General features: G+C 42.5%; 1 protein-coding gene across 2 annotated transcripts; it reads left to right on the top strand.

Annotated features, from left to right (window-relative positions):
* The first annotated feature begins 3,714 nt into the window (after positions 1–3,714).
* Positions 3,715–12,511, top strand: LOC133606714 (leucine-rich repeat LGI family member 2-like). Of its 2 annotated transcripts, none has more exons than XM_061960965.1 (8): positions 3,715–3,952; positions 4,079–4,150; positions 4,613–4,684; positions 4,851–4,922; positions 5,009–5,080; positions 5,510–5,676; positions 7,976–8,140; positions 8,199–12,511. In XM_061960965.1, the coding sequence occupies exons 1-8, from the start codon at positions 3,741–3,743 to the stop codon at positions 9,014–9,016; spliced, it is 1,650 nt and encodes a 549-aa protein (XP_061816949.1). In that variant the 5' UTR covers positions 3,715–3,740; the 3' UTR covers positions 9,017–12,511. The 2 variants fall into 2 exon arrangements, with proteins under 2 accessions (XP_061816949.1, XP_061816950.1); XM_061960966.1 differs by having other exon boundaries at positions 3,715–3,961.
* Positions 12,512–12,803: the final 292 nt, after the last annotated feature.

Below are 12,803 nucleotides of genomic sequence, written 5' to 3'. Positions count from 1 at the left end.
GGAATCCAGTGGAGGGCGCCGTTTCACATGTCAATTCTCTACATTCCAGCTGGAAGAGGCATCGATAAGGTGTGATATAGTGTGTACACTAGTAACTGCCTGTTTTGTAAGTACAATACTTTGTACTCAATGCCTGTAATTGTTTCTTAATGTATAAAACTGAATTTAAAATCAGTTTAATAATTAAGAGGCATTCTTGAGTGTAGACCAGGTGTCCAGCTACAGAACAATTCAAGCAAAGGTGCAGGAATTATTGTCTGTGGTCGCGGCGAAAGAGGGCAGAAGTAGCAAGCGGTGACATACCGCTCGTCTTTCCCTTTTAACACAGTGTTTTAAGCCTCGATCTGAAAAAGGCCAGGGTCGAGGCCTGTCGCGTTTTCTGGAAGACAGTTCCAGATTTTAGGAGTATAAAACCGAAACGCTGCATCAGCATCTTTTCTCAGAGCCTGAGATGGTAGATAGGGCTCTAGCATGTCAGAGAGGTACTTTGGCACAAGACCATGAAATAACTCGTATACAAGCAAAACCTTTTAAAATGACTTTCTCTGTGCGACAGGAAGCAAGTGCAGTAACCTAAGCACTGGACTAACATGGTTGTATTTACTGGTTCTAGTCAGAACTCAGGCAGCGGCATTCTGGAAGTACTGCAGCTGCTATATAGCTCGTTTAGAGAGTGGAAAGGCCATTACAGTAGTCTAACCTGCTGGAGACAGGCATGGGTTAGTTTTTTTTACTTCTTTGGACACTATTGCTATGATTTTGGCAATGTTTTAGGCAGTAAAAAGCTGCTGTTATTGACTTAATGTGGCTGCTAAATTTCAAATCTGAGTCATTTATAGGTTTCTTACCTGATTGTTATGTTTCAGAGAGGAATCTTAAGGTAACATTTTGTCGTTGCTTCTTTGTAGGACAGTTGCTGGGAATTCTGGGCCCTCTGAAAATATCAATGTGGGCCCCTCTATCATACATCTCAGTATAGTCTTGAATGCACTGATCTGTGCATGGACAGACTGAGAAAGTGAATCAACAGGCCAACATTCATTCACCTGCCATCAGTGACACGTAGACCTGAGTGTCATCTGCGTAGTTATGGTAGGACATATTGCAACTGCGTATTAGCTAGCCTAGTGGCAGCATGTACAAGTTGAACCCCAAATATCATAACCATTTGGTCCGAGACACAGTTACTAATTCCTACAAAGTACAAAACCCAAAACCAGTGAAGTTGATTCAATTGAGCAGACTGCAAAACAAGATATTTAATGTTCGAACTGAGAAACATTTTTTTTTGCAAATCAGCAACATATTGCAAAAAAGTTGGCACAGGGATATTTCTACCACTGTTACATGGCCTTTCCTTTTAACAAAACTCTGTAAACGTTTGGGAACTGAGGAGACCAATTTTTGAAGCTTTTCAGGTGCAATGCTTTCCCATTCTTGCTTGATGTACAGCTTGAGTTGTCCAACAGTCTGGGGTTCTCCGTTGTGTTATTTTAGGCTTCATATTGCGCCACACATTTTCAATGGGAGACAGGTCTGGACTACAGGCAGGCCAGTCTAGTACCCGCACTCTTTTACTATGAAGCCACGCTGTTGTAACACATGGCTTGGCATTGTCTTGCTGAAATAAGCAGGGGCGTCCATGATAACGTTGCTTGATGGCAACATATGTGGCTCCAAAACCTGTATGTACCTTTCAGCATTTATGGTGCCTTCACAGATGTGTAAGATCTCCATGCCTTGGGCACTAATACACCCCCATACCATCACAGATGCTGGCTTTTGAACTTTGCACCTATAACAGTCCGGATGGTTCTTTTCCTCTTTGTTCCGGAGGACACGATGTCCACAGTTTCTAAAAACAATTTGAATTGTGGACTCGTCAGACCACAGAACACTGTTCCGCTTTGCATTAGTTCATCTTAGATGAGCTTGGTCCTGAGCCCACGCGGTGATATTCTTTACACTCTGATGTCGCTTTTTGATGCAGTACCGCCTGAGGGATCAAAGGTCTGTAATATCATCACTTACGTGCAGTGATTTCTCCAGATTCTCTGAGCCTTTTGATTATATTACAGACAGTAGATGAAGTCCCTAAATTCCTTGCAATAGCTTGCTGAAAAATGTTGTTCTTAAACTATTCGACAATTAGCTCACGCATTTGTTCACAAAGTGGTGACCCTCGCCCCATCCTTTTTGTGAATGACTGAGCTTTTCATGGAAGCTGCTTTTATACCCAATCATGGCACCCACCTGTTCCCAATTAGCCTGTTCACCTGTGGGATGTTCCAAATAAGTGTTTAATGAGCATTCCTCAACTTTCTCAGTCTTTTGTGCCAGCTTTTTTTCAAACATGTTGCAGGTATCAAATACCAAATGAGCTAATATTTGCAAACAACTGTTTTCCAGTTAGAACGTTAAGTATCTTGTCTTTGCAGTCTATTCAATTGAATATAGGTTGAAAAGGATTTGCAAATCATTGTAACCTGTTTTTATTTACGATTTACACAACGTGTCAACTTCACTGGTGTTGGGTTCTGTACATAATGTGATCAAGATTGCACTTGTACCAGTTAAGAGCAGAACCAGATATTACCACCCAGTTTTCTAACCTCTAACAAGATAACATTTTCACCTGTGCCAAAGATAGCGCTCAGGTCCAGCAGAACCAAGACTTGAGACTTTGCTTGCACCTGTGTTCAGGTGTGTATAATTGTTTTCACCTAGATCAGAGCAGTTACAGTGTTGTGATAGGGCCCCCCACCCTTCCCAAAAAAAGGGCTTGTAACAAAAATATTTGCTTGCAACCTAGAGCAGTCAATAGAAGGAAGCCAAAAGTTTAAATGAACCAAGCAAACAAAGTCATATCTGGACGACCTGCTCAAACTTTTCTTCAACTCTTTTTTAAAAATCAGTCAGAGGACTCAAAGGCCTTCATGGACTTTGCATCTTGTGTTGCATCTTGGATGCCAAAAAAGACCTTAAAGCCGATAAGAAGATTATTTACATTGAACAATCGTGTCATTTCTTGCTCTGATTCCATGCTTGATTCATATTCATTTGTTCGGGTCAAAGTTGCACAGTGATAGGATTACACGGATACTGTTCATGTCTTTGGAAAGTTGGGTAACAGTTTAATCTAAGATAAATTATGATTGGAAAAGAGAATTAAAACAAACATGGAGGAAGCCCCATATGATCAATTTTAACTGTCTACAACCATGTATTTGTAGTTTATTTGTACAGTATTATAAAGGCGTTCGTCTATCGATGACCCTTCGGACAACATTAGAAATTTGACAGCCAGTCCCAGTGCAAATAAGATCATAATTAAGGCTTCAATTAATGCACTCAATAAATTGCCGGCTCTGCGTGGGGGCACATGCTGCATTTAAAAAAAAAATCAAAAATCCTCTCCTCACAGCTAAACAATTGGGGGCATGCGTGCCATGAATAAATTGCTAGGTTGCCAGTGCAAAAGTGTTCCAAAAATGCTCCATGTGCTGTGGTGCAGATCACTTTTTAGCAGCCACAAATTACACAAAGTGTTGCAATGCATGCTTGTTTAAGCATCGGCAAAAGAAAAAGGAATGACTTAATAAATAATGAAGGTGCACGCACACACACACACACACACAGAGAGAGAAGGGCTGCCCTCTGCTGATTCGCTGTTGTCCGGTGCAGCGTCGCATGGTGCAGGGGTGGAAACACACTGCCTGTCTCTTTCCCTGTCTGTGTGCATGCATGCTGCGCAGTCATCAACACATGCAGGAGAGATGCTCCCATCCTGGGCTTTGTTTTTCAGCGCAGTGTGCCTGTGCAGCTTGTCCCAACCCGGACACACGAAGAAGACAGCCAGGTGTCCTTCAACATGCAGCTGCTCCAAGGAGTCCATCATATGTGTCGGGTCCTCATACGTGCCCAGGATAAGCCCCAACGACATCATTTCTTTGTAAGTACGGTAGGTGCTTCCAAGCGGCAGTAGTGGGCTTAAAGTGCAGTATAGTTGCTGCTGTGATTAATTCTGTTGCTAGGTGAAATCATGTTGTTTTTGCGGTATGTGCATAATTTCTTGCAGGAGCATAGTCAACGGGACCTTCTCCGAGGTCAAAGAGGCCATGTTTTCTCACATGCCATCACTCCAATTACTGTAAGTGCTTCTTCTCATAACTCGTAACAAACCTTTGGAAAAACGCCAGGATTAAATGGTTTGCTATGAATGAATTGGTGAGACGCCATTGTCGTCATGTCTTAATAGAGATCATTAGAAGAATTGAGAATAAAACCCTGAAAATCTGTCTTTTTTATTTTTATTTCAATGTATGCAGCATTGAAGGAGTCCAGCTAAGGAATGAACACACAGGTTGATTTATTGCCTATTAAAGCTATTATAACAAGGAGAGCTTTTAGCAGCTTGTGACACCTCTGCAAGTCTAAAAGCAGTCATGTTTTAGCTGGTGCTGACCACAAGGCATCAATCTACAATCTAAGTGCTTTGATGTCAGCATAAACGACAAGGAAGACGTTTGAGCACTCAGTCGTCAATTGCAAATTCTAAAGGAATTTATGTCAAATTTACAATTCTTTGCGTCTGTGTTGGACTTTATTTCAGGCTCCTGAACTCCAATTCCCTGACGACCATAAGAGACGACGCATTCTCGGGCCTAGCGCATTTGGAGTATCTGTAAGTCTGCATCGGTGTTTATATGTAACGACATGTTTAAAAAAAAACAAAAAAAAACACAAATTAATTATAATACATCGTCATCCATTATGATAAAAACATGCGGCTTTGTTGACCACAGATAGTGATCACATCTATTTTGTATGATTGGATGTTTCTTTCGCAGGTTCATAGAGAGTAACAAGGTAGAGACTGTATCCAAATATGCCTTCAGAGGACTTAGGGACCTGACCCACTTGTATGTTCCCTTTTGTAATCAAAAACGTTTTAGTCAACCATGATAATGGGAGTTTGATGTCCAGTATGTATCCATATTGTGCCTAGGTCTTTGGCAAACAACAACATCAAGGCTCTGCCTCGGGACCTCTTCAATGGTCTGGACTCTCTCATCGAGCTGTGAGTACACCCCTCATATTTCACCAATGTTTTCTATGACAGCATAATCTTGTCAATACCGTAGAAATGAACTTAGATACACTTTTGAGCAGTCAGTGTACAGATTGTACTCCTCTTAAGTTGCTGGCAACACTGCTTGGGGGGGCTGTGGTCCACTGAGGGATAAATTCTAACAAGTACTGTAACATTGCGAACCTAAAGGCGATGTATGTATCTTCAGACCTGAATCCAATTGAGCACCTGTAGGGGCATCCTCAAGCGGAAGGAAGGAAGGCGGGGGATCATAGTTCCCTTCATATTGTCACACAGCACTCACCTCACCTCTAAACATGACGCTACCGCCACATTGTAAAGTACAGCACGGCTCCCTCCCGCCCTCGGGACCCTTATGTCTTTACGACGGCATCACCCAGTTTGTGACTCCCGCAGGGACCTCCGAGGCAACACCTTCGAGTGCGACTGCCGAGCCAAGTGGCTGATGACGTGGCTGAGGAGCACCAACGCCACGGCGTCCGATGTCGTGTGCGCTGGACCGGAGGACGTGAAGGACAAGCGTCTCAACGATATGATCATGAGTAGCGAGTGCATCTCAACAGGTGACAATCTCATTGTAGAAATCGCTTTGAAATTGCGTGCCAATTCTTAAAACTGTCATCCTAAACCCGAGGAAGGTACATCGAAAATACACTCTGTAGCTATTCCAGGAATTATTTTACGTAAAGGTGAAAAGCCCTTAGACTAAAATCTTCAAAGCCGAATTCTTGTTAAAATTGTCTTAGAGATACCAGGCAAATACCGGTACTAAAAAATATCGTCATTATTCCAAAAGACAGCAATTCATGGCGTGGAAATACGAGCGCCAAGCGGAGTAGCCATCAGTGGAATATTTGAAGTTGCTAGAAAGAGTATTAGGACAACATTACCAAGATGTTCGTCGGCAGTCATTAGAGCTTTCATAGTCTCACGCACACTGCAGTGTAGGGTTGTGCGGTATACCGGTATTAGTATAGGACTGCGATACTAATGAATCATATTCGGTACTATACCGCCTCTAAAAAGAACCGGGCCCCGAGCCCTCTCACCCTCCCGTCGTCGTGACATTGTTAGTTTACGAGCAGACGAGCATGTTCGGCAGCGCACAATCACAGAGTACTTGACAAGCAGACACTGTGTGTAGACACAAAAGGGAGAACGGACGCATTTTGGCTTAAAAACTGACGATAAAGGTGAAGCTATAACACTGAAACGCCCTCAAGAAGAGGTGCTTTAAGCAGCTAAAATCCAGCCGCAGTCTGCAGTGTTTTAGCTACTTCTAAATCACTAATCCTCGCCTCCATGGCGACAAAGTAAGTTTCTTACAAGTATCATCCCTGCAGGACGAGGAATAGCTAAACATGCTTCACTACACACCGTAGCTCACCGGCGTCAAAATGTAAACAAACGCCATTGGTGGATCTACACCTAACATCCACTGTTATGATACCGTACAGTACAGGAGTGTATCTAGTTGATACTACTATGATTACATCGATATTTTTTAGCATCATACAATCTATTTTCGTTTTTTTCAAATGTATATTATGTTTATAAACTCAGGAAATATGTCCCTGGACACATGAGGAATTTGAATATGACCATTGTTTGATCCTTTAACAACTTGGTATCAGATTGATACCCAAATGTGTGGTATCATCCAAAACTAATGTAAAGCATCCAAACAACAAAAGAATAAATGATTATTTACATTTTAACAGAAGTGTAGATAGAACATGTTAAAAGATAAAGTAAGCAGATATTAACAGTAAATGAACAAGTAGATTAATAATTCATTTTCAACTACTTATCCTTAATAATTTTGACAAAAAAATAGAATGATAAATGACACAATATGTTACTGCATATGTCAGCAGACTAAATTAGGAGCCTTTGTTTGCTTACTTACTAATAAAAGACAAGTTGTCTTGTATGTTCACTATTTTATTTAAGGACACACTTGCAATAAGAAACATATGTTTTAAGTACCCTAAGATTTTTTGTTAAAATAAAGTAAATAATGCACATTTTTGTGGTCCCCTTTTATTTAGAAAAGTATCGAAGTACCGATGATGATTGAAATACATTTTGGTACCGGAACCGGTACAAAAATATTGGTATTGGGACAACACTATTGCATTGTTGTAGTTTCCAGTGAAACACTACATTTCCCACAATCCCTGCATTGTTGTATACACTTTTGTCAAGGTCTGACGACGTGGAAGTGGGTCTGCTTTACCTTCTGGCACTGAAATAAAAAGGCCACAAGAGACACACTGAGGACGGCTGCTCGCTACCAGCTGTTTGAAAGTGTCGACTCGGCACATTAACAGTGCGAGGTAAATCGTGGGAAACATCTTAGTCATACATTCAATCAATCAATCAATGTTTATTTATATAGCCCTAAATCACAAGTGTCTCAAACGGCTGCACAAGCCACAACGACATCCTCGGTACAGAGCCCACATAAGGGCAAGGAAAAACTCACCCCAGTGGGACGTCGATGTGAATGACTATGAGAAACCTTGGAGAGGACCGCATATGTGGGTAACCCCCCCCCCCTCTAGGGGAGACCGAATGCAATGGATGTCGAGTGGGTCTGACATAATATTGTGAGAGTCCAGTCCATAGTGGATCCAACATAATAGTAAGAGTCCAGTCCATAGTGGGGTCAGCAGGAAACCATCCCGAGCGGAGACGAGTCAGCAGCGCAGAGATGTTCCCAACCGATGCACAGGCGAACGGTCCACCCCGGGTCCCGACTCTGGACAGCCAGCACTTCATCCATGGCCACTGGACCTGTCTTCATCTTTGGGCGACTCTCGGCATCCGCAAACTAACATCAAGAATTCTCCTTTGCAGATTTTGTCCTTCATCAGACGGTGACTTCGGAGTCCCTCTCCATAGACACCTTCAGCTACAAGAACGACGTCTTTGTGGCCATCGCGGCTCCTAGCGCAGAGAGCTGCATGGTCCTCCAGTGGGACCACATAGAGATGAACTTTCGAACCTACGACAACATCACAGGTACGTCTTAAACATCCGCGGCCAAGGTTTTAGACGGCCTCAGTGTGTTTGTCTTTAGGTCAGTCCATCGTGGGCTGCAAGTCAGTGGTCATCGAGGAGCAGGTGTTCATCATAGTGGCTCAGCTCTTTGGCGGCTCGCACATCTACAAGTTCGATGAGGACCAAAGCACGTTCACCAAATTCCAGGACATCGAGGTGTCCAAGGTCTCCAAGCCCAATGACATCGAGACCTTCCGGATCGGAGCCGACCGATTCTTCGTAATCGCCGACAGCTCCAAAGCGGGCCTGTCCACGCTGTACAAATGGAACGACAGCGGGTTCTACTCCTACCAGTCCCTCCACGAGTGGTACCGCGACACCGACGCAGAGTTCTTGGACCTGGACGGGAAAGCCCACCTGGTGTTAGCGAGTCGCTCTCAGGTACCGGTGATCTACCAGTGGAGCCGCAGCAACCAGAAGTTCGTCCTCCAGGGCGAGATCCCAAACACGGAGGACGTGGTCGCCGTGAAGCACTTCCGCATGCAGGAAGAGCTCTACCTGGCCATGACACGCTACATCGGAGACTCTAAGGTCGTGCACTGGGGCGCCAAGCAGTTCTCGGAGATTCAAGCGCTGCCGTCACGCGGTGCCATGATCCTCCAGCCGTTCTCCTTCAAAGATCGCCACTACCTGGCGCTGGGAAGCGATTACACCTTCTCACAGATCCTTCTGTGGGACGGCGAGCAGAAAACGTTTGAGCGCTTTAAGGAGGCTTACATACAGGCGCCGCGCTCTTTCACCGCCGTGTCCACCGACCGCCGGGACTTCCTGTTCGTGTCCAGCTTCAAGGGGACCACGCAGATCCTGGAGCACGTCCTCATTGACTTGAGCCTATGAGCGCAGTTCGTCTCCTACGATCCAACATCTTCCATACAAAAAAAACGAGCCGACTAGTTCGGAATGTAAAATCATCGATCGTCCGCAGATTCTTTTTCCAAACTTTTCTGAGAGGCCAGGTTTAACAACTTGTCCGCTATGTTGCCTTATCTGCTTGATGCTCCGACAGGCTCACGGCGCCCTCTTGCTGTGACGACCAAGCATCCCACCTGTTTTTTGCTTACCGTGTGCAGGGAATGTCTTAAAAAGCACAAACCTTTAATCTTCGTAGATGCAAATCCAGTCTTGAGAGTGTAGTTTGTTAACAAAATTGTACGACAAGCAAGAATAAAAACATGTTGTTTAAAGATGTTATTCAGGGGTTAGATGCAGGACGTGTCTGGTACAATAGTTCCCGCTTTAGTTTAGATGCATCTTTTATCTTTCTTAACGCACGTCGTCATGACTCCAGGCAAAAATAGTGCCATTTTAGTCCTTAAATATGCTTTTCATACTGCAGAAGACATTGAATACCAAAATCGAGACATGGACTGCAATGCCCGAGCATCTTTTTTTCTTTTTTAGTAGTTCTGTCAAATGTTAAAAGCATGAAAAGTAAAGAAGGTTTTTAAGTCAACAAAACGAATGGAAATAGCAAAAGTGTCAAGGGATATAAAGCGTACATCACACAGAATGTAAAATTATAGTGATGGAAGTGTTGAACATTGGAATAAATGATGCTGACTTGAGTTTATTTTTAATTGATGTCAACACATGGCTGAGTGAATAATTATATTTATTGTTATAACGGAAATAAGTTGATTTACACACTTTGACATACAGTACAGGCCAAACGTTTGGACACACCTTGTCATTTCAATGCGTTTTTCATGACTATTTACATTGTAGATTGTCACTGAAGGCATCACAACTATGACACCTGTGAAGTGAAAACCCTTTCAGGTGACTACCTCTTGAAGCTCATCGAGAGAATGCCAAGAGTGTGCGAACAAGTAATCGGAGCAAAGGGTGGCTATTTTGAAGAAACTTGAATAGAAAACATGTTTTCAGTTATTTCACCTTGTTTTTGTTAAGTACATAACTCCACGTGTGTTCATTCAGTTTCGATGCCTTCAGTGACAATCTACAATGTAAATAGTCATGAAAATAAAGAAAACGCATTGAATGAGAAGGTGTGTCCAAACTTTTGGCCTGTACTATATACATACTACGGTATATAGTAAACCCTCGTTTATTGCTATTAGTTGGTTCCCAGCCTGACCGTGGTAACTTAATTTCCGCGTAGTAGGAATGAATAATTTGATATCTTTATAGCTACAGCATAAACAACTGCTTACAACCTTCAAAATAGGATTTTTAATATTACGAGAGCGTGCTCGACATGAAATAACCCCCACATATTCGTCTTTACACTCGTTTCATCCATTATAGTAATGCTGCCTGATATTGAACAGCACATTTTGCTTGGGTTGGTCTCATTTAAGGGCCAATACTGCTGTAGTTTTGATATTTTTAGTGAATTTAGCCATGTTTTATGCTTGATGCCTAAATAATGCCAAAACTAGAATATGTATTCACGTAAACGAGGCTGACAGTTCAACTAAAATAGGACAGGATAGACTTTTATTATTTTGTGCTTCAAAAGTAGCGGCTAGCCAGCGAGTGAGCATCAACTTGCTACCATCGTCCTCTATAAAATTCAGGCAGGCAGAAGAATTTAAAATTTTAAAGTGAAATAAACCTTTCGGTCTTGCCAAAGGACCATTCTCTTCCATACGTGTTGTATGGAAAACGTGCCATATTTATTTAGTTTTACCTAAGCAAAATAATCATTAAAAATGATGACAAATTGCTAAAAAAACATGTTATACTATCAGCAGGTAAGTTGGTTCATATTTCATTCATGTATGTGAACAAAGTAAAGTATACAACTGTGTACTAATGTCAAATTATAAACTGGGTGGAGCTGGGTAGTTTTCACCTGTTTTCGCTAATTTATATTGCTATTTGTGATGCTGATTATATTTGGGATTTCATGTTTTTACAGCAGATCTCTAAAAATACTCTTAACATACAATTTTGTAATCACAGAATTACACTTGGACAATTGGGACTTTATTTATTGATACACACTCTTACTGTATTTCAATGCGTAGTGTCATGGCCACCGTGTTGGGTGTTTTCATTGCCCCTTTGTCCATTGATGTGTATTTCTGGTCTTGTCATCTTCGTACGGACAAAAGGGTGACACGGCAGTGCGGCTGGATCAAAAGAGACGTCGGAGACTCTTTACTGGACCAAAAGTTGCTTTATTACAAGTGAGTGTCATTAAACAGGTATGCAGTACCTGGAGGAGCTCAGGTCAAAAATGAAGGACTCCTAACTTGGAGGAGCCGAACCACAGTCTTATATTCCTTCTTTCTCTGTCTGGGTGCTCCTGGCCATAAAAAGAAATGTTTGTGTGTAAGTGTCTGGAAAACAACTGCTTTAAGTCATAACTTAAATGTTGGCGTTGAGCTAGACAGGTAGTCTCTTCTCCAGGATAGAGCTATCACTTTTGCATTCCGAAGTCTGAATGTATTGCCTCTTCTCGTGAGAGAGTTAACCCAGTCCACATACGAATGTCCAACTAAGGCCCCTTAATTTATGATGGGCTCAACTATTATTTACTTAAACCTGGTGGTTCGCTTTCTCCAAGGTGAATATAAACATTCACCGTTTGTAGATCACAATATGAGTCAATTAATTCACGTCACCATCAAACGTATTTTCTTACTTTAAGACTGTGTAGCTGCAATTATTAGGAAGTATGATAGAACCTCGGCTCACAAGGTTTTTGAGATACGAGGTTTCTCTCAGGTAATTGTTAGCTTTTCGGTTACAAACCTCCCGATGCTAGTTGGCGTGGCGAATGTCACACTGTTCGACGTAGAACGGGTGCCAGGAGTATGTCAGTGAACCTCACTCCTTGACAACTTCAAGAGTAGTGGCAGTCAGCTTAGGCTTTTAGCCCAGTGGTCAGCACGCTCGCCTCTCATATAAACAACCAGGGTTTGTGTCCCCGTGCAGAATGCGGTACAAAGTCATGGGGCCAAACTTGTTGGGTTACTCCAGGGGTCGGCAACCCAAAATGTTGAAAGCGCCATATCGGACCAAAATTACAACAAACAAATCTGTCTGGAGCCCCCCAAAATTAAAAACCTTATATAAATGTTATAATGAAGAGAACACATGATGTAAGTGTCTATATTAGCTATATTAGCCTACTATCAAAATGACTGTGTCACAGGCTGACGCAAATCTTCGTTAACAGAAATGTTTTTCATTTTTATTCTACACATTTTTGCAACATTGGAAATCATTAGTAAAATGGAGGCTTCTCACAGGAAGAGATAACTTCGGGAAATGACTGGCTCAGAATGGCCAAAGGTATAAATGTGTGTGTCCAAATTTCAGGAAACGGTGGGCTATCTTCTTCTAATGGATTTATTAAAATCTTTGCAAGCTGGGTAATGTTTGCTGTGGTCTGGAACAACATGGCACACAAACAACTATGAGAAATACAGCCAATATTACACGAGGCATGCAAATATAAGTTAAATACACAGAAGACATAAGATCCACCCATCCTATGGTCCAAGGCAGACAGGAAGGAGAGGAAGGACCTTGTTGTTGCTGAGGTCACCAGGATTGAGCAGGAGGAGCTCAGAGTAAGGTCTGTGGCACAGGGGCAGCAGGGGAGGTGGACAACTTGGGAGGGTGTCTCAAACCGAGCGATCAGTTGGGC

Source organism: Nerophis lumbriciformis, linkage group LG05 (genome assembly GCF_033978685.3).
Source record: "Nerophis lumbriciformis linkage group LG05, RoL_Nlum_v2.1, whole genome shotgun sequence".
NCBI classification, from domain to species: domain Eukaryota; kingdom Metazoa; phylum Chordata; class Actinopteri; order Syngnathiformes; family Syngnathidae; genus Nerophis; species Nerophis lumbriciformis.
The sequence above is the reverse complement of the archived record's forward strand: the minus strand, read 5'-3'. Positions and strand labels throughout refer to the sequence as shown.

Bases quoted from the DNA above. Each gene is read 5' to 3' on its own strand.
- LOC133606714 (XM_061960965.1), top strand. From the start codon at position 3,741: ATGCATGCTGCGCAGTCATCAACACATGCAGGAGAGATGCTCCCATCC. The intron at 4,151-4,612 runs GTAAGTGCTTCT...ACTTTATTTCAG, and splicing joins ATGCCATCACTCCAATTACT to GCTCCTGAACTCCAATTCCC. The intron at 4,923-5,008 runs GTATGTTCCCTT...TATTGTGCCTAG, and splicing joins CTTAGGGACCTGACCCACTT to GTCTTTGGCAAACAACAACA.